Below are 20,000 nucleotides of genomic sequence, written 5' to 3'. Positions count from 1 at the left end.
TTTGTCCATTGGGAAAGCATCTTCTGTCTCTTCCAATAGCTAGTAATTCCAGCAACCAATCATCTCTGGATTTCTCCAGGTTTCTCTAAGAATATTCAGCAACAGCAGAATGGCTACCCCCAGAATCTCGCACAATGGAAAGGCCTGTGTCTGGGGAGATGGGAACTCCTCCATGGAACCCTTTGCACTCATGGCCTGAAGGTGGCAGCCCTGGGTTCAGTAGGTTCCACACATGAATAATGGGTCTTGAGGGTTTGTGCTCTTGCCTAAAAATTTATGGCTTTCAAGAGCTAGTCCACATAAGATGTGTTAACATCAATACCTATTAACCTCTCTTTCTTCCTTAGGGAATGCAGTCGAATTTTTGGTGAAGATGGTCTGACCCTGAAGCTCTTTCTTAAAAGAACTGCTCCCTTTTCTATTCTATGGACTTTGACTAATTACCTGTATTTACTGGCTTTAAAGAAGCTGACGGCCACGGACGTCTCTGCTCTGTTCTGTTGTAACAAAGCCTTTGTCTTCTTGCTGTCGTGGATCGTGCTGAAAGACAGGTTCATGGGAGTGAGGGTAATAGCACACTTGATTCAATGCGTGAGGCTGCATTTAATCATAAATCCTTGGCATTGGGAGAGCTGCTTCGTTTTGTGGAGTTTCTGCAAAACTTATTTGGTTCTGAGTACAGATTGAAATTTGAAGATGTGCTAGAACACCCAGGCAGTTACAATGTCATGAGAGGATAAAAGATTGTTTCCATTGGGCAGTCAGCTGATGTCAACAGGAGGCACTCAGGGAAAATAAGTTCTTTTTTTTAGAATTAATGGTCTGATCAACTCCTTCTGTGCTTGGGAAAGAAGGGTCTGAGAAAATTAGCCACAGTAAAGATTATGGTTTTGTTTTTTTTTTCCAGTCAACATGTTTGGACAACTCATGTTTTTTGCACCCCCTCCCATGAATTTAATTAATATTGGTATAAGTAGTAAGATCACCAAACAGTAATTAAAGTCACCAGTAATGGCACTATGCTGTTAAGAGTGGCTATATATCTAGTATGACTAATCTAGAAATGGAACTAAAACCAACAACTTGTACTTTGGGGTATATATCCTCAATTGGATAGCATTAAACTTCCACCAACCACTTCAGTTCTGAATTTATCCCTTTCAGAGATATTCTGGATTTAAAAATAAAAAGTTTTTTGTATGTTTGACCTTTGTTACATTGATTGAGAGCTATGCAGACGTAAGGAGCCAGATCTCATTCATATAATCTGGCATGCCACCATAATGAAAATACTGAGTAAATAATTCTTTAAAAGGAGATCCAAACAAAGAGTGTTTTTCCAGAAAATAAACATCACACAATTGCTGTTCTTCAAAAGAGGTGTCCAAGACTGGGTTGAAACATTTTTTTGCTATCAAACTATTGCTCCTGTTGCAATGATTCCTTGCCTCGCTAAATGCTGAAATTCACGTCTATATTAGAGAGCTTGTGATAGCCATCATCCTGAAAACATTTTCTTAATAGCCAATTAGCTAATTCTGGTTGTATCTTTGGAGATGCTGCTCAGAAATTCAGAACTGAAGCTTAATACAGACAAGTGGAAAACTACAGCAGAAAACAAGATGAAAAATTCTCAATCAGTCCATGATACCATTCGACTATACCAGATACAGTCTCACACTCATTCTCCACTAGCTAATCTTAGATATCACACCCAAGAGGCTTAGCTTAATGGTATTATTCATGAAGCACTGGCTGTCTAGTGTCAGGAACCCTGACGAGTCCTTGAGAACAAGAACCTTCTTCACATTGCTCACTGATCCATTCAGCTGGGGTTGACATAATTTGTGGGGCCCAGTGAAAAGTGAAAATGCAGAGCCCCTTGCTGAAAAAAAGTGTGAATAATTACAAGATGGCAACATTATGGGGTCCAGTGCATCTGTACAGGTCATATACCCATGATACTGGCTCTGCCTCTAACACCTAGAACAATACAAGGGACAAAGTGGGGACTGTATGTATTTACGGATATAGTGAATGAACTCATACTTACAAGATCTTTCTCATTTCTATCTATAACCACGAGAATCACCCATGAGAATTTGGACATCTTTTCAGACAAGAGGGAAAGAAAGGAGATTTAGGGGCTTTTCCGGTTTTTCAGTGTAATGTGACTACCAAAAGGAAATCAATACACCCACTGTTAGATTTGCTGCTGTTGTTCAGTCACTAAGTCATGTCCTAGTTTTTGCAACCTCACGGATGGCAGCACTCCAGGCCTTCTTATCCGTCACCATCTCCAAGAGTTCACTCAAGTTCATGTCTATTGTCAGTGATGCCATCCAACCATCTCATCCCACTCCAGTATTCTTGCTGTGAGAACCCCATGAACAGTATAAAAAGGCAATAAGATGCTATTAGATTTATCAGTAAGGAAATCAATTGTATTAGAATGAATGAATGAAACTTATGCAAGAGGTCATATAAAAAAAGACTTAACGTTTATTTGAGGTCTTTTAGAAGAAAAAACTCAGCTGTGTAACTTATATTTAAACGGCAGATTTAGGAAATCTACCTAGAAGTTACAAAGCATGCTATTGGGCTAGCAAAAAAGTTCATTAGAGTTTTTCCATAAGATGTTACGGAAAAAACATCTTACGAACTTTTTGGCCAACTTAATATTTTAAAATTGGCATCTGTGGTGGGTGAAATGGTGGGCCCCAATAAGGTGTCCACATCCTAACCTCCAGAACCTATTAATGTGACCTTACTTGGAAAAATAGTCTTTGCAGACATAATTAACTTAAGGATTTTTACAAACAGGAGATCATCCTAGTTGATCTGGGTGTCTGCTAAATCCAGTAACAAGTGTCCTTAGAAGAGACACACACAGGAAAGACACAGAAGAGGAGGAGCGATGCACCCACAGAGATGGAGATTGGAGTGATGTGGTCACAAGCCTAGGAAAGCTGGGGCAGCAACCAGAAACTGGAAGAGGCAGGAAGGTATTCTCTCCCAGAACTGCTGTGAGGAGCATGGCCCTGCCTGATTTTGAACTTCGGGCCTCCACAACTATGACAGAATAGATGTTGGCTGTTTTCAGTCACCCAGTTTGTGGTCATTAGTTACAGTAGCCTCAAGAAACTAATACAGTGTCTGTTAGTAATGATAAGACCTGATAGAAAAATTAAGTAGCCAATAAGTAGTTTTTAATAAGTAAATACATAAATTAAGACATCATAGGTGATAAAATGATGAGCACTAATGTCACTCATGCTGGAGAAGTCAGGAATTTTTCCTTTAAAATGATAGGAGGCACTTCATTTCTGACTGTGAACGTGTTAGAAAGTTTTTAATGCCATATTCTAGAAGAATGTCAAGATGTAATTTTAATAATGCCCATAATCATGCCATGGAATATAAGAAGCACCAAAACATATTCAGCATTTTGCCTTTTGACCATATCAGCAATTCTTTTCCTTCTAAGACATATTGAGAACAGGTGTAATTAGGTCATTTGAGAAATCAGTGGAGGGCAAATAGAATTCAGACAACATAAATGCAGCTCTTATTGCCTATATCCATAGATAAGACACTGTCTGTACATGCCACCCCACTTGGACTACTCTTTTTAAAAACAGTTTTGCTGTTTTTGACTGAAAACAGGATTGCTTTCAGTCATCAAATCAAAACATATTTCTGACTTATTCTAAGTCATCAAAGATGGTTTTGGGGTTATAATTCTCATTTGCATGACCCAAGAATCATCACCCTTAAGGTGAAACATGTGGCCTCAGTGTCAGCCACTCAGTTGTGTCCGACTTTTTGTGACCCCATGGACTGTAGCCCACCAGGCTCCTCTGTCCATGGAATTCTCCAGGCAAGAATGCTGGAGTGGGTTGCTATTTCCTTCTCCAGGGGATCTTCCTGACCCAGGGATCAAATCTGGGTCTCCTGTGTTGCAGGCAGATTCTTTACTGTCTGAGCCACCAGGGAAGCCTTAACTTGTTAATATTTAGTTTCCTTGGAATATTGAGTGAATTGCAGATGAAAAGGTAATCACTCATACATTTAGTTTTCTATTATGAAATTCTTTCAACCAATTGGCTGGTAAGCTTTGGTGTGTTAAAAAAAAAAAAAAAAACCCTTTCATAAGTAGTTGCTTACAGCTGATGTATGATTATCCTGTGGAAATTAGCAAACTTCTTTGAAAGACCTTTTCTAATTGCAAAAGTGTTACTGAGAATCCAGCTCTTGCAGGATTGAAGATGGGTGTTTTAACCATCTCCAAGATTCTGTTTTATTTAGCTAGCATTCTTAAATTCATCAGAACCAGAAAAATCACCTTAATAAAAAAAAGTTCTCACCAAAAAAAAAAAAAAAAGGCATTGCTTCAGGTTTTCTTCTCCGTCATGAGTGTCCATTTCACTCTAATGAAAAGTAAAAGTCGGGCTAAAAAATTAACACACTTTCTTTCAGATACTGTTGCTCCCTTATTTTTCTATTATTAATTGAAAAATTTTCTTTCCTTTTCAAATTTGCTTGAAAGTATGAAGGAAATTAGTGGGCAATGAATGGTTCAGTGGACCTTGACTTTTATAGCAGATTTAGGAAATGAATTTGTGTCCCTTCAGCTTGGCACCCACCTATTTTCTAGGTATAATTGGGTCCCTGTGTGTTTAGCTTCCCACACTTTGGCTCTTTTGGAGACTTGCCGCCATCTGCCAAGAACCGACCAGAGTACGTCAGTTGAATGGAATCGTTCATTGCTTAAACTGCTCTTCACTGAATTCTAACTGGGCTCCAGGGCACTCTAAATCAGGGCTCTGGAGCTGAGCTTCTACTGATTTATGCCAATATTACATATTTAGATGAGATTCAAGGCAATCTTTTGTTTCCATCTTGCCTTTGATTGACATTTATGCAGTAACTCTTTATTCACATGCAGTGCAGGCTCCTCTGTCTAGAATCTTCACGCTTCCTGGAGGAGACAGCAGAGGATGGGTAGTAGGACTATTCCCCTTTCATCCCCCTCTTGGCAGGAGAATAATTCACAAATACAGGGAAGGGAAAGTTGAATTGGAAAGGTTCTCTGATTTTATGCCCATAAGGAATCCATAAACCCTGTCATCAAGTTATAGTCAACAGGTCCCATCTACCTTCCACATCATCACTATGGAAGGTGACTGCAGCCATGAAATTAAAAGACGCTTGCTCCTTGGAAGAAAAGCTATGACAAACCTAGACAATGTATTGAAAAGTGGAGACATTACTTTGCCAACAAAGGTCCATCTAGTCAAAGCTATGGTTTTTCCAGTAGTCATGTATGGATGTGAGAGTTGGACCATAACAAGGTTGAGCGCCAAAGAACTGATGCTTTTGAACTGTGGTGTTGGAGAAGACTCTTGAGAGTTCCTTGGGCTGCGAGGAGATCAAACCAGTCAATTCTAAAGGAAATCAACTCTGAATATTCATTAGAAGGACTGATGTTGAAGCTGAAGCTCTAATACTTTGGCCACTTGATGTGAAGAGTCAACACATTGGAAAAAACCTTGATGCTGGGAAAGATAAAAGGAGAAGTGGATGACAGAGGATAAGATGGTTGGATGGCATCACCAACTCAATGGACATGAGTGTGAGCAAGCTCTGGGAGATGGTGAAGGACAGGGAAGCCTGGTGTGCTGCAGTCCATGGGGTTGCAAAGAGTAGGACACGACTGAGTGACTGGACAACAACACCTTCCACAAACTCTTGAGTCTTTCCTTCTGGGATTTCTTTCCTTCTTTTTTCCATCCTGGTCTCCCTTTGAGAGGTGTGTGTGTGTGTGTGTGTGTGGTCTCCCTTTGAGAGGTGTGTGTGTGTGTGTGCGTGTATGGTCTCCCTTTGAGAGGTGTGTGTGTGTGTGTGTGTGTGTGGTCTCCCTTTGAGAGGTGTGTGTGTGTGTGTGTGGTCTCCCTTTGAGAGGTGTGTGTGTGTGTGTGTATGTGTGTGTGTGTGTGATGGGGATGGAGGGTGGGAATCTAGTTTGAGATCTAAACCCCAGAGACCTTCTCACCCCCCTACCCCTGAACACACACAGAATATCTGGACTGCTACAGACTGCCCATCTCTTTTATTTCTCACACATTGACTCTTGTCCAATTTCACTGGCTTTGAGTAAACAGATGACTCTTCTTTATGGAAGCTTAAACATAACATGTCTGGAGGAGGGCATGGCAACCCACTCCAGTATTCCTGCCTAGAGAATCCTCATGGACAAAGGAACCTAGCAGGCTACAGTTAACAGGGTGGCAAAGAGGTGGACACAACTGAAGCGACTTAGCATGCACTCATGCAAACATAAAATATGGACAAATTTAAGGATTCTGTGTAGCCATGTTTCCCTGAAGTGTACTCTATCCAGATACACTCACAGGAAACAAGGATAATCATCAGTGCAGGTCTCATTGGCCAAACTATTGATGTGTATCCACCTTCAACTGCTGACTTTGAGTCCTGACTTGAGTATAGTCTGGCCAGCAGTATAACTTTGAGGCCCTCAATTTCAGAGCCTGATACAGGCTTAGGACTCAAGACTCCAGTGTGAGTGAATCCATGCTCCACCCAGCTCCAGAAACAGGGTTAACCACATCACAAATTAAAGAAATACATTTGGGTTACAATTAGAGAAGCAGTTAAAGGATCATCTCAATACCCTGAATCGAGAAGAACCAATATTGTTATGTAAATAATAGTTCTGGAAGTCATTTGTCAGTGGGAAACACAGTGACTGTAATGAGGCTGGAGATCCAGAGAAGGGCTGGACTCTTGTGGTTTTTGAGGACCTGCGCCAAAAGAGGGGGGAAACTAAGATAAAGGAAAACAGAAACAGGCAAAAGCCAGATATTTCTCTAGCTTTTATCTGTACAAACTAATTCTTCAAGAGGGGAAAGAAACCTAGCTGTCAGGCAGGGACACAGGTAGTATGTAGATCTGTGCAATCCCCAAATGTTTACTATTAACGCCCTCTTTGGGCTTTAAGAACAGGCTCAAACCAGGTCCCTCTCTGATTGGCCCTGAGAGCTGATGCAGATTAAGATCTCAGAGTGGACTGAGCCTGCAGAGGAAGGTAGCTGCCTCAGGTGGTGATGTCACTCAAGTAGCATGCAAGGGTAATGGGCTAAATAAATTCTCTCCCTCCAGGTTCTCACCCCAGGTGGGCACACCACGATGGGAGGGGACCCAGAGGTCCAGAAGGTTAAAAATGAGGCATTGGAAGCTTTATGGTCACTCTGGTTACTAACATTTTCATTGAAGTCAGATTCAAGTAATGGTAGTGGTGGGTATCCATCTTGTTTAGACACCTCTGGTTGTTTATGGAGCTAGAACTGGAGTAGGTTGTGAGGAGAGCCTTGTTTTTCTGAAGCCAAGCAGGTGGCACCATGAGATGGTACATTTTCAGCAGAGGAGTCCCTCCTGTGGACACTAACATGCTCAGAAGCATTTTTTGTGTGTTTGTCATCGTGTGGATGTCATATGAGTACTCTGACACAGTATTGAAAGGGCTGGCTTCCTGCCGGCACATTTTCAATGTCCTGAGCCCAAGAAGAATCACTTGTGTTTTTTTGTTGAGAAGACAATTAATCCTGCCTTAATGATTGATTACCTCTAAAAATGCACGTGACTCAGACCTGTACTCAGGTTACCTGTTTTCTGGCAATCTCAAGAATATTTACTCTTGCAGTTAACCAATGGTGGGAGACAGAGCCACTCCGAGATCATCCAAGCCACCACTCCAAATGAGCCTGCCACCCAAAACTTCCCTGAATTTTCTAGATTAGCTGAGTTCCTTTCCATTAGTTTCAACTATGTAGATAAGAAATATAATGAAAAAATTTAAAACATGGCCATAGAGAACTTGTTCTATCAGATAGTTGTGAAATGTAAATAGAAATGTGAAAAATAATTTAAATTATCTTTTATCCCCAGGTAACCTACTAACCTACAAATAACTGTTCATACCATAGACAGGAATTTTTCTAACATCACAAATATCAAATTTTCATGCTTTTGGAACTTAACTAACAGTGTTGTCTGGTCCCCTGAAGTGAAAAATGCTTCTCTCCATGAACACAATTCAGAGAGATGCTAGTGTAATTGATATGTCAGTTTAAATGGTCTGAGCTAATAATTTCACAAGCACTTGAATATTAAATATAATGGAGATCTTTAAGAGGTTCGTCATGGTTATAATTCTGAATTGCTATAAAGTTATGTAACCTTTGTCCACGTCCAATTTCTATCTTGAGAAAACTTATAACAGAAATATAGTGCATATGTATTTTTACTAATGGCTGACTCTGAAAAGTAAGAGTTCCCAATTGGGGTCATATCCTGTGGCTAACTGTATTCCTTGTTCAACATTTTCCAGACAGTGTTTTTGGTTTTTTCCCTATTTTTTGTAGGGACTGTTTGTTTTCAGAATTCCCTAAATCAGTGTATGTATTATACACAATTGCCTAAGCCTAGATATTGTATATTATAGAATAATTTTAATATTTTAAAGTACAAAGCAGCATATCACATTAAAGTTCTTTAGGATTAACACTGTATTCTATTATCCCTGTCTTGAAGATATCACCTGTTTATTTGATCAAGAAATACAACTGATGCTTGGTAAAAAGAAAACAAATATTAATTCAAATGTTTTATCCTACAAGCTCAATATTTTGAGGGAAATCTATCTGTGAACCTGAATACTTGAACACACAAACATTCATGAAACACAAAAGCAAATCAGAAACTGTCCATATCTAACATAACTTTTCATTTCTCTGACATCAGACTACCCAAACAAAGATTGCAAATCCCTAGCTGAACTATAAATCCCCAAATCAAAGAAAATAATAACCCTCGCAGAACTTCCAGGCCTAGGTAACCACTTCACCGTGTTTATTTATGAGTCTATTACTTCCTGTTTGGAAAATGTCCTTGGCACCTCATAGTGTGTGTGTTAAATTCTGTTTCATATAGTCTGAAGCACAGTCTAACTGGAACACAGGCCTGGAAGCTTTAGAGACTGTAATACTCACTCAGCATGGGCAACACCCCTCATCACATAGCCTCCTGGATAGCAGTTTATGGAGACAGTCTTTCACTGCTGACAAGTTGCCGTCTGTTCTCGAGTACGCCTGCTGTTTCTCATAAAAGACGCTTCAGTATGGAGCTGGCTCTGAAACCACCTGTGCCCTGGCTTTGGGTGGTCATTAACAAAAGAAATGCTTTAACCGCATCTAAATTATACATGTCATCGTTATCATACTTCGCTCTGGCCTCCAGCAAGTGACATGTTAAAGATATACGTTTGATTGTAATGAATAATTCACTAATAATATTTCAAAGGGTCAAAAAATCACATATGTGAGAAATCTGTCTACAGAGGAAACAAGTCTACTTGGGAATACTCAGAACTGAAGCTTAACAAAACCAATCAGCAAGTATTTTTAAATTTCCCACAAAGTTGCATCGTGATCTTAAAGTCAGTGAGACTATTTCACAATGAAATAACATAGTATTTCCTATTTCGGAGTTGTTACTTTACTTTTCACTGTATCTTTAAAATGTTTTCCAATAAAAGCAGGTCAAGATGATGAAAGAAACAGATGTCAATGAGCATTTCACAAAGGAAGTGGACTTCTCTTTGGAATATATCAAGGATCATATTAACTTACAGTAAACCATTATGATTTGAATCAATTATTAATATATCACTTTATACAGCTAATGCTTTAGAATAGCTCAATGAAATTATCTTTCTGTGGCTTAGTTTACATGTAAACAAAAGGAAGAAATAGCCTCCACTTGACATTCCAAGTGACAGTGCAAACTCAACTCGCTCCTTATAAATCATTCTGAAAGATTATTCTCATTTCTTTTTTCACTTTGGCCTAAAACTTGTCTCTTATTATGTCTCAATCAATATTACATCACCATAATCAAGTTCTGATTATGTGGAGATCTTCAGAAACATGCATTGATCCAAGGAGCTGATTGATATGTGCTGAATTGTTTGAAGGAAAAGAACACAGTATAGATGAAAATGCTAAGAAGTGACTCCCTATTAAATTTATTTCATCAATATGGGTATTAATCTCTAGGGAGCTGAGCTAAAAAATCAAACTAAAGTTACTAGTCCTTAATTAGAATATGTGAGCAGCTTTTATGGTCTCTGCCTGGATGTCTCATGAGTGTATGGATTTCTTTCTGATACTGACCCTCCTACATTTAAACAGTGATGTACAGGAGGTAATTGGGTTTGAGGAAGCATGTAGCAACTCCCATGGGTTTTTCAACTGCTTGCTCTGGGATATGGAGGCATCAATGTAAACATTTTTTTCTTTGCATTCTATGTGACAGATAGTTGCCGCAATAATGGCAATCACTGGCATCGTGATGATGGCATATGCAGATAACTTCCACGCCGATTCCATCATAGGAGTGGCATTTGCCGTGGGCTCAGCCTCAACATCTGCACTGTATAAGGTATTTCGTGTACTTTCTCATGTGCTTATTATCATTTGTAGCTTATATTTTTATAAAATAACAAGTAATATTTTATAAAGAAAAGACAAAGAAAATGTTGGCAAGCAAAAAAAAAAGATAGTTTAAATAATAATAAGTACCAATTATTGAGTACTTGCTACAGGCTGCCCACTTGCCAGAATTTTCACCTGTTACCACACCTTTATGAGGCATAGGTACTTATTCCCACATTGCAGATGAGGAAACTGAGACTTCGAAAGATTAGGTAACTTGTCCAATATCATCCAGCCAGGAAGTGATGGAGCCAAGATTTAAACTCGGATTGGTCAACTCCAAGGGCTTCCCTGGTGGCCATGACTCCACCCCTCCCAAATCGCCAACCAGTTGTAGCAGGAGCTGAGAAAGATTTCTCTACGTTTAACTACCTTCGGTCATTATTTTAACTACAATGAGGTGTTAAAAATCCTAAACCATCTATCACTTGAGAGTTTAGTTTGCTACATATAAACCCCATGCTATGTTATTAGCTAGATGAAGAGCCTCTTTTCCTCTTGATGCATACTTTGGGTCTATACTATGTACTCACAGTTCTCTCTCCCCTGGAGCTACCTGTCATCAGTGAAAGCTCTATTCGGAGTCACTGCCCCTGACTTCAAAAGCATGAACTAAGAAAGCAGATCTAAAAGGTTATTCACCAAAGTGCCGCTTTTCAGAGCCAACTTTCTGGATGTTGCAACTGTTCCACTTTCACCTCTCATGGTGTTTCAATGAGAAAATCTTCTCTGAAAGGCAGAAAATGCCCGCCGCATCCCTCCTGGATGCCTGTTCTGCTTATTCACCAACTCTGCGGTTCAGAGGACGTTGTGTCTATTTCCATATTGACATTTCCTGACCCACTGATTCTCTGACAAGCTTGACAAGTGTTCACTCAGTCACCATTAGTGTTTAGCTTGCCCCCAGCTGAGACTCCACTGAGATGTCTGATGTGAACAAAGACCACCAGCACATGCTCAAGTTCTAAGTCTCTCAAGAGAAAAAACAATATGTTTAGTTGAAATTAAAAGAAATTCCTGGATTTGCTGTATGCCTGGGATGTCTCTTTTATAGAGAGAATTCTCCTGACCACATTACAGATGTATTCATTCTGGTAGTGGTAATATCTGCTGACACACACAGCATCATATGTACACCAAAGAAAAGATATATTCTGTGCTACACTGTTTGAGGATTAATAAAGGAAGCAGAGGGGTTAAGAAACCAAGAAATATGGACTAGAGACCTGTCTCCTCCCAAACTAAATGTGTGATTTAGGTTAGCTATTTACATGTCCTTGTCATCTTTCTCTATACACAGATTTATAATCCAGAAAAGAAAAACAATCTTTAAAATCTGGAGAATAAATACAGACCTTGTGAAAATATTTTAAACTCAGAGAGAAAAGTGCTTATAAATCCAAGGCATCACTATTGAAAGTGAAAGTCGCTCAGTCGTGTCCTACACTTTGCAACCCCATGGACTATACCCTGAATTCTCCAGGCCAGGATACTGGAGTGGGTAGTCTTTCCCTTCTCCAGGGGATCTTCCCAACCCAGGGATCAAACCCAGGTCTCATGCACTGCAGGCAGATTCTTTGCCAGCTGAGCCACAAGGGAAGCTGTTACTTCTCTCAATAACATGATGACAGGTTCTCTCTGTCCAATTTAGTTTTCAGTAATTATCAAAATAAGGATAAAATTAATCCCATGCTTGAAGGAAAGAACTGATGGCATCTCAACCCTAAATGTTTCTGGCCTGGTCTGCATTCTTCTTTATCATCTACCCTATACCCATAACTGACAGTGGGTTTTTCCAGTTACAGTATCCCTGTGGCATACCAAGTGGGATTTATTTTATGACAATTTCTGTTTTACATGAAGGCTAGAGTGTATTTGAATTCCTTAGCTCAGCAGCCCATTTAGTGTCATGGAAATGCTGGGATAAGATGACATAGAGCATAAGTTCTGGGCCAGTTAGCTCACGAGGTAGAACTTGCCTTTCTGATCCAACAACAGCCCCTGACCGAGTGGCTAACAAGTTCCTTTCCTGTTCTAGGTTTTGTTTAAGATGTTTCTTGGAAGTGCTAACTTTGGTGAGGCAGCACACTTTGTCTCCACGTTGGGTTTCTTCAATTTAATCTTCATCTCCTTCACCCCAGTCATCCTGTATTTCACCAAGGTGGAGCACTGGTCCTCGTTTGCAGCTCTGCCGTGGGGCTGTCTCTGCGGGATGGCAGGGCTCTGGCTGGGTGAGTGGCTGAGTCTTGCCTTCCATTTCCTATGTCACTTGTCCCTTCCTTGGAGAGTTAAATTGTCATAATAGAAGCATTCCCTTCTTAGATGCCTATCTAAGATAGGCATCCCTATCTTCTATTTCCCAAACTCACCTAAGGTTGGTTAATGGTTATAAGGTTCTTTGCAGGCTATTGCTTGATTAGGTCAGAGCAGTCCAACTGGCACGTCCATGGGTAAAGGGCTGCCCCACCTGGCCCATCCCCAGTGCACTGAGTTCTCTCTGTGTTAAGGTTGCCCTGAGAGAAAATGAGGAGACAGTCTGTCTCCTGACTGTGTTACACACCCCAGGGTTTTATAGTCTTCAGTGCTTCTGCTCTCAAGTTTTTTTTGCTACCTTCTCTTCTCCATAGGAATCAGATATGATCTAGTCAGAGCTGGGCTGGGACATAGATCTGAGAGGTGAACAGCAGACTGTACTCTGTCCTGCCCCCACCCGATCACCTAGAACTATGGTTTTAATTTGCTTAGGTTCACCTGGCCTCGCTCCTGCTTTTGGTTTGGCCTGTCTTCAGGGAGCGCCTTAGTCCACACGCAGATTGGAGTCATCCATTTACCTGCTGTGTCTCGGGCAGGGCCCCGGGCTACAGATAACATATTGAACTATATATTCTTGTCCTTAGATTGTCAAAAGAGCTTGTAAGGGTTCTATCGAAAGTGCTAAGGAAAAGCAGTTACCCATTTTGATGAAGCTACCAGTTCTCGTTGAATGAGAAAAGCTCAGTTCTCAACAAAGACCAATACTTCCTATTAATCTGCTAAAATACTCAGTTCAGCCAGCAAAATGACAGTTGGGGAACTTAGCAGAGTCTATGCTATGCTTATTAAATTTCTGATTTATTAGGACTGGTCATATTTGACTCCCCACATCTGAGGAGAGAGTTGAGATGCTGGAATATTTATTCCCATTGCAGCACTGTCAGAAGGGAGGAGTAGTTATTGATATTAACTTACAAAGGTCTTTGGCCTTGATTGCTACTGCTATTGTATGAAAATGATGAACAAGCCCAAGTCTTGTGGAAATCCAACCTATCAGCTCTAACAAGCACGAGTGACTCCAGATACCTAAATTTTGGAGCTTAACTAAAGCAAGAATTATAGAAAGCAGTAGAAGGATAAACACTGTCCTAACTGTAATGGTTCTAGAACCATCTGTGGTTTTACAGAGAAATGGGCAATATGGTTTGGGGTCATTTCCATACAGATCTTTCCTGAATTGAGGACTTTTCATAGTTGTCATATTTCTCTAACCCCCTAAAACAAACACTGGCTTGAAATCTATTAAAATAATTCTATATAATTTATAAATATTTTTCTTTTTGAAAACAAGTACTTTTGATCATTGTTGGGTATGTGATTACTTGAATAATTTTATATTTAGTTTAAAGTGTCCAAAGAGATAAATTAAAGGGTATCAAGTTATACCTTCAGTTTTTTCTGTGGACCTGCCTTAAGGTTATCTGTGTATAAATCAGGACATGGAAAAGGTCCCTGGTGTTCAGTGAATTATATGCACCTCTGTTGGTTCATGTGATGCACACCCCAGAAGAGAGGGAATAAAACAGCATAGGCCATCCTTGGACAGATCTTCTGTTAGGCAGTAACACTAGGGTCTTTTAGTTATCCAGGAACATGGCATGATACAGCAAACTAGCAAGGGAGAAAGCCGCAATCAGTCATTAGCTCTCAACCTCTGACTCAACTTTATAGTGCTCACAAGCAGTGTAGTGAACATATTATTTCACCTCTTTGCATGGCTCCCTACCCCCTTTGTGAGCCAACTGGTAAGAAATCAGACAACCAGGGTGGCAGAAGAGGAAAAAGGAACGTGACTTTTTCAGGTATGATACATATGAGTCCATCTCCAAAATTAGAGGATTAATTCACCAATGTTACTCATTGGAAAAGACCCTGATGCTGGAAAAGATTGAGGGCAGGAGGAGAAGGGGATGACAGAGGATGAGATGGTTGGATGGCATCACTGACTCAATGGACATGAGTTTGAGTAAACTCTGGGAGTTGGTGATGGACAGGGAGGCCTGATGTGCTGCGATTCATGGGGTCACAAAGAGTTGGACACGACTGAGCAACTGAACTGAACTGAACAGATAATTTAGAAGGCATGTTTAGCATAGACATTGATTCTTTTATGTTAAAAGAAGGAAAGAGCCCAGCATCTCAGTTCCCCTTTATCCTGTATGTGTGTGTGTGTGTTAGTCACTCAGTCATGTCCAACTCTTTGTGACTCCATAGACTGTAGCCCACCAGGCTCCTCTGTCCATGAAATTCTTGAGGCAAGAATACTGGAGTGGGTTGCCGTTCCCTTCTCCAGGGCATCTTCCTGACCTAGGGATCAAACCTGGGGCTCCTGGGTTCTTTACCATCTGAGCCACCATCCTCCTCTATTTGGCAGCCTTCAACATCCTGGTGAATGTTGGTGTGGTGCTGACGTACCCAATCCTCATCTCTATCGGGACAGTGCTCAGCGTTCCTGGAAATGCAGGTACTGTACAAACTGACACGTGCCCAGGAAGGTCCCCACTTGTGTGTGTTTCACACCCGGAGTTACTTCTTCGAGTAACTGTGAATTGTGTCCCTTGCCTGGGAACATGTTTTTAAATATCTTGAAGGTGGCAGACAACAGAATAACTGTGCAGCAGATTTAAAAATTGCAGCTACAAACACTGTTTTTACTTGGTCTTGCTTTTAGAATTAAATACCAAATGTATCATTTGGGTTTCATGTAATCTCCCTGACAACCTAATTTTGTGGTATTTTTAGAGGAAGTCCTATGGAAACAAAAGGCATCCCAGCGCAGGACTCTCAAGTCAACGTCACTAATGAAAGTGTAGGGAACATACAGGGTGTTGGCTCCCCATCAGACTACCCATGGGGAGCTGTGAAAGCTTCTCCCAGGGACATAGCAGATGGCCCTCTGGAATAGATACAGGAAAAAAAGCAATTTGACTCACTTCAGGGACAAGAGGAAAAGCTGTTCTTCCAGGAAAATCTTTCTAGTGAAAACTGTCAGTGGAACAAATAATGAAAGTAAAGTATTTGGATGACTATATAGTCCTTCTAATTTTAAAATTCTATGTTTCCAAGTCTTTGGTAGCCTTCTTTCTTTGTCCCAGGATAATCAGCAAATGTTTATTGAACACTTACTATGTGATCAGGACTATAGAAGGGACTGGGGTGGGGGGAGAAAAGATAGTGTTGGTCCCATAACAAACTTACACTGTATACTACAGTATACAGACGGTATGGTACTGGCACAAAAACAGAAATATAGATCAATAGAATGGAATAGAAAGTCCAGAGATAAACCCATTCACCTACAGTCACCTACTCTATGACAAAGAAGGCAAGAATATACAATGGAGAAGACAGTCTTCAATAAGTGGTGCTGGGAAAACTAGACAACTACACGTAGAAGAATGAAATTAGAACACTCCTTAACATCATACAAAAATAAATTTTAAATGGATTAAAGACCTAAATGTAAGGCTAGACACTATAAAACTCTTAGGGGAAAACATAGGCAGAACACTCCTTGACATAAATCATAGCAAGAACTTTTTTGACCTAGGTCCTAAAGTAATGAAAATAAAAACAAAAATAAATAGGACCTTATTGAACTTAAAAGCTTTTGCACAGCAAAAGAAATCATAAACAAGATGAAAAGAAAACCCTCAGAATAGGAGAAAATATTTGCCAATGAAGCAACTGGCAAGGGATTAATCTCCAAGATATATAAACAGCTCATGTGGCTCAATTCCCTAAAAACAAACAACCCAATAAAAAAAAGACCTAAATAGATATTTCTCCAAAGAAGACATTACAGATGGCTAAGAGACACATGAAAAAATGCTCAACACAACTGATTATTACAGAAATCAAAATCAAAACTAAAATGAGGCATCACCTCACACTGGTCAGAATGAGCATCATCAAAAAAATCTATAAACAATAAATACTGGAGAGGATGTGGAGAAGAGGGAATCCTCCTATACTACTGGTTGGAATGTAAATTGAGACAGCCACTACAGAGAACAATATGGAGGCTCCTTAAAAACATAGTACTATCATTGACCCAGCAATCCCACTCCTGGGCATACACCCAAAGAAAACTATAATTACAGAAGATACATGCATGCCTGTGTTCATGGCAGTAGTATGTAGAATCACCAGGACAGGAATGGATAAAGAAGATTTGGCACATATATATATACTGGAATATTACTCAGCCACAAAAAGGAATGAAATAGTGCCATTTGCAGAGATGTAAATGAACCTAGAGACTGCCATACAGAGTGAAGTCAGAAAGAAAAAAACAAATATCATATATTAATGCATATGCATATATGTGGAATCTAGAAAAATGGTACAGATGAACCTATTTATAAAGCAGAAATAGACACAGAAATATAGAGAACAAATGTATGTACACCAAAGCAGAAAGAAGGGGTGGGATGAATTGGGAGATTGGGATTGACATATACAGTATCGTGTATAAAATAGATAACTAATGGAACGTTCTGCATAGCACAGGGAACTCTACTTAATGCTCTGAGGTGAAAAAGAGGGGAGATATGTATATATAGAGCTGATTCACTTTTCTGTACAACAGAAAGTAACACAACGTTGTAAAACAACTAAACTCCAAAAAAGGAGTGCGATGAGAAAAAAAAAACAACTCACTGAATATGGAAAACAATGCTGACTATATGAAATAACTTAGAACTCCACAAAGTAACTTATCATTAAATGCCAAGTTGTGTAAAAGACTCCAAGGACTATAAGATATTTAAAGGAAAGTCATATCAGAGAGGAGTGGTGTGTCAAGGAATTCCATTCATTCATCCATGGATTCATTCATTTAATAAGTAATTTCTGAGTACTTAGTATATGCTACCAACTGTGCTAACACTGGTGATAGATCCTGAGTAAGACATAGTCCCTGCCCTCAGGATCGTGTGGTATAGAAGGGAGATAAAAGGAACTCAGTAATTACAATGTAGAGAGAGAAAGACTTTGACAGAGACATGTACTGAATGCTCTGAGAGCACACAGGAGGGGCACTGAAGGCAGCTTCTTGCAAGAAGAGTAAAAGGAGGAATTTAACAGAGGGTTTAGCTGGATGAAGTGCACACGAGGAAAGAACATTCCATACAAAGAGAAGAGCATGTACACGATTCTACTACTTAAATACATGCCTCCTAAAACTGAAAACAGGGACTCAAAGATATTTCTGTATGAGATGTTCACTGCAGCACTATTGACAAAAGCCAAATGTGGAAACACACAGATGTCCATCAAGAAATCAATCGATAAACAAATTGTGATAGAATGGGATATTACTCAGCCATAAAAAGGAATGAAGCGCTAACACATGCTATGATGTGGCTGAACCTCAAAAACATTATGTTAATCAAAAGAAACCATACATAAAATGTCAAATATTATATATTTCAATTTATAAGAAATACCTAGAACAGATAAATCCATAGACACACAGCAGATTGGTGGTTTCCAGGTGTTGGGGTGGGGGTAGGGGAGTGGGGAGTAACTGCTTAGTGGGTATGGGGTTTTATTTTGAAATGATGAAAACATTTTACACTAGATGGAGGAGCTGGTACATTAATCTATACAAAATGAATGCACAAAATACTAGTAAACCCACTTGAAAGTGGTTAATTTTAATTTGTATCAGTTTCACTGCAACTAAAAATTTTTAAAAGACTAGCATTTGCAAAGACCTAAACATTAATGAGCTTGGTTCATTTAAAAAATCTTCAGTGGGCCAGTGAAACTGGGGAAGTATGAAGGAATACAGAGTAAAGATATTAAGAAATAAAACTTCATGTATACACTTCAACAAGGACCGACTGTTACAGCCCAGGGAACTCTGCTTAACATTCTGTAATAACCTAAATGGGACAAGAATTTGAAAAGGAGTAGATACATGTATATGTGTGACTAAACCACCTTACTGTAACCTGAAACACTGTTAATCGACTATAATCCAACATAAAATAAAATTATTTTTTAAAATTGCAGAGGCTATTCAATCAGATGGTATTTGCCTGGAAGGCTAAGTATGATTTAGGGAAAAGAAATGGAAAGCAGATGTAGAGAGCCATGTCAATAACGACATAGAAAAAGGAAAGATAAGCTTGTGAGAACAAGAGAGACTTTCGGAAATCTTCTAGAAGTAGCATTGATTTGGGTCACTTGTTTTCAGAGAAGCTTAGAAACCATCATAGGCTGACTGACTTGCTGTTGCCCCCCTAGCTGTGGATCTCCTGAAGCAGGAGGTAATATTCAATGTCGTCCGCCTGGCTGCTACCATCATCATCTGCATTGGGTTTCTGCTGATGCTCTTGCCTGAGGAGTGGGACGAAATCACCCTGAGATTCATCAACAGCCTAAAGGAAAAGAAGAGCGAGGAGCATGTGGATGACATCACCGATTCCAGTGTCCACCTGCGAAGCAGAAGCAGGGCCAATGGGACCGTGTCCATACCACTGGCTTAAGGAGGGACACATTTGGAATGCACGTGTATGTATATTCTGTGAATATAATAAAATTTTCTCACTACCTGTACACTCAAACTCTGAATTTGGATAAGTCATGTGTGGAATAATGCCAACATAAAAGTTTACATTTATATGCTTATCAAGGAACTGGTGTAAATAGTCATAATAAATTTTTTATTAAAACATATTCATCCTATTTTTATTTCTTCTGGCTTTTTTTTGAGGGGGGGGGATTTTCCCCATAATTCACAGAATTTCCTGAAAACATGAGATTCTTTTAAATATAGCAGTATATACATGACCATCCCAAACTCTGCTATATTTAAAGGGATAACCAACAGGGATCTATTGCATAGCACATGGAAATCTGCTCAGTGTTGAGCGGCAGCCTGGATGGGAGGTGGGATTGGGGGAGAACCATGTGTATGTGTTCGTCACTTAGTCGTGTCTGACTTTTGCAGCCCCATATACTGTGGCCTACCAGGTTCCTCTATCCATGGACTTCTTTAGGCAAGAACATTGGAGTGGGTAGCCTTCCCTTCTCCAGGGGATCTTCCCAACGCAGGGATTGAACTCGGGTCTCCTGCACTGCAGGTATATTTTTCACCTTCTG

The 20,000-nt window shown here is 39.8% G+C and overlaps 1 protein-coding gene across 1 annotated transcript in view; it reads left to right on the top strand.

The window, feature by feature from the left end:
• Positions 1-19,582, top strand: part of SLC35F4 (solute carrier family 35 member F4) — a 280,814-nt gene extending 261,232 nt beyond the window's left edge. Inside the window, exons 4-8 of the mRNA XM_043472180.1 lie at positions 348-567; positions 10,396-10,521; positions 12,613-12,805; positions 15,262-15,351; positions 19,143-19,582. Coding sequence (XP_043328115.1) covers positions 348-567; positions 10,396-10,521; positions 12,613-12,805; positions 15,262-15,351; positions 19,143-19,384 — 871 coding nt within the window. The 3' untranslated portion in view covers positions 19,385-19,582. The remainder of the gene's footprint in view (positions 1-347; positions 568-10,395; positions 10,522-12,612; positions 12,806-15,261; positions 15,352-19,142) is intronic.
• The last annotated feature ends 418 nt before the right edge of the window (positions 19,583-20,000 follow it).

This window comes from Cervus canadensis, chromosome 6, assembly GCF_019320065.1.
Source record: "Cervus canadensis isolate Bull #8, Minnesota chromosome 6, ASM1932006v1, whole genome shotgun sequence".
Classification (NCBI taxonomy): domain Eukaryota; kingdom Metazoa; phylum Chordata; class Mammalia; order Artiodactyla; family Cervidae; genus Cervus; species Cervus canadensis.
Note: the sequence above shows the minus strand (reverse complement) of the source record. Positions and strands in the feature narration are given on the sequence as shown.